We start from the raw sequence: 2,293 nt of genomic DNA, 5'->3' as shown, positions 1-2,293 counted from the left end.
TACACACTCTGAAACACACACACAGTCTTAACTGGTGTTAAATTCATGAATTGAAGCAAAAATCAAACCAAATATTCTGTTTCACTTTATTAAATTGGATTTGCTGAGTTTCTTCATTTCTTATCATTATAATATTGAATATCTGTGAGTTTAAGACACTTTATAGATCAAACAATAATCTATAATGAATTTAGTTCTACAAGGTTAAATATTATATTAAGATTGAATATTGTTTTTATTAAGCACTTTACAGTAATCAATAGAAGTAAATTCATTCTGTGTCGTCAGTCTGGCTGATTTATAATATCTGAGTTAAGCAATAATGATAAATGATCTCCTAATTATGAAATATATTACGAGATATGATACCATATTGTAATAAAATGTGTCTTTTGAGAGAAGAAATACGTGATTGAGTCCATTTAAAAAGACATGCTGTCCTAAATTGTCCAGAAAACCTTGAAAATGATTAAACAGATGACATCTATCCTCTCTCTGTTCCCCTCCCATCCATGACGAGCTGTCCTATCAAATAAAACCAAAAAACACTTCACAACGTTGCAAAACTGAGGAAATTTCAAATTCTTTTGTTTCCATCAACCTTTTCTAATGCGACGCTTCAAAATGAGGATAAAAATCTGAGGATTGAAACGCGACAGCTGGCTGTGAAGCATCGCCTGTCGACCGCTCACACACGTTTGATTATAGTTGTTGGAGTTTTCTGAATGTGTGTGAGATTTCCCAGAGGAGCCGGTTACTGAAGTGGAAATCTGTTTCCAACAAAGACGAACAGGTGCGAGCAGATGAGTGAAGAACAGGATGGATTCACAGTTCAGGAAGTAACCTGTTTGTTTGTTTGTTTGTTTGTTTGTTTGTTTGTGCAGGTGGTGATGCGTCCAGAGCAGACAGTTGAAGAGGGACAGCAGGTCGGTTACTGAGTGTTTGCATGTCAACTGGGGTCAACCCTGAAAGTTGAAATGTAATAATATTGTGTATGTGGGAAGTATGGAAGCCCATTTACACCAATATGAAGGAACAAAATGATTCTTTAAGTCATTAAAATGAGAAACTTTCTTAACCTTCTCTTATGTCAGCGGCCCGGATGCTTAGAATCTCGTCTATTTATTAATTAATCCTGGAATCCGTAATAATCCAACAAAAACAGTCCTGTTTCATTGCCAAAGGTCCAATATATCCACAGTAAGATTTATTGTCCATCTACAACAGCTGTTTCTTAGAGTGTTATCTTTTAAAGAGACCAAAACCATGCATATACTGCAAAGAACAGCTTTTAATTTACGTTTTTATATCATTTTAAATACATGGTAGGTTAAAATAAAGACTTTTTCTTCATATTTCATAGTTCTAATAAAGGTGTCTCATTATATGGAGATACTAAGTCAAAATACTGAGATTATGTTGAGAAAGTTTCTCATTATAATGACTTAAAGAATCCTTTTTTACCGTCATATTGGCAGAAAGAACCTGTAACTCCTGGGTTTATTTCTCATCCTGGGTCAGAGTTCATGCTTTAAACTGTTGTGTGTTTTTTTAAGGTGGCCGAGGATCTGATGGAGAAGCTCGGTGTTTCAAAGGAGAGTCTGGTGACGGGAGCGTACATGGATCTTTTACTGAAGGGACACAAAGAGACGTAAAACAAACGCACCTCTGGAGACCGACCAGAGCCGAATATAGTGAAACATAACAGACCAAACTGTTCCGGAGTAGAAAACACACAAACCTTAACACTGACCGTACCATGTAACCACAGTATTATGTAGTAATCAGATTACAGTAATCAGAGTACTGATTGTTATAGGATCTGATGTTTGTATTTAGTTTCTGTGAAATATTTCACTGGTTGAATGTGATGGATGATTATGAAAGTCTTTTTCTAAATAAATGAACTCAAACACAGCCGGTTTACCTCTGCTTTCTTTATCTTTTTATTACATTTATAAACTAAATTCCAGGTGTCATGGAAAACCTGGGAATTTAGTGATTTGTTCTCCAGTTGTGGAAACGCCTGGAAATTTATTAAAATGACAAAATATCTTGGAAATGAACTATGTTGTCCTGGAAAAGTTTAACTGTATTTTTAGCCCCTCACTCATTATATAAACCTGAGTGTAAGTTTTCATTTCAGCTTCAGTGTCAGGAGTTGTTCACACCACTTACAGCGAACTTTAGGCATCAAATCTATTTTGGAAATGCTGCCGGCGGTCACATCTACAGCCTGCAGCCTGATATTAAAGCTGCAGTTGGTAACTTATAAAAAAATAACATTTGGTGA

At 35.5% G+C, this 2,293-nt stretch overlaps 1 protein-coding gene across 1 annotated transcript in view; it reads left to right on the top strand.

The window, feature by feature from the left end:
* LOC118341710 overlaps positions 1 to 1,917 on the top strand; it is a gene marked incomplete in the record, with an annotated part of 10,542 nt that extends 8,625 nt beyond the window's left edge. The window contains 2 exon segments of the mRNA XM_035680043.1: positions 885 to 926; positions 1,557 to 1,917. Coding sequence (XP_035535936.1) covers positions 885 to 926; positions 1,557 to 1,655 — 141 coding nt within the window.
* Positions 1,918 to 2,293: the final 376 nt, after the last annotated feature.

The sequence above is a fragment of the Morone saxatilis genome, unplaced genomic scaffold, assembly GCF_004916995.1.
Source record: "Morone saxatilis isolate NCDOM2014 unplaced genomic scaffold, NCSU_SB_2.0 Contig10, whole genome shotgun sequence".
Lineage (NCBI taxonomy): Eukaryota > Metazoa > Chordata > Actinopteri > Moronidae > Morone > Morone saxatilis.
Note: the sequence above shows the minus strand (reverse complement) of the source record. Positions and strands in the feature narration are given on the sequence as shown.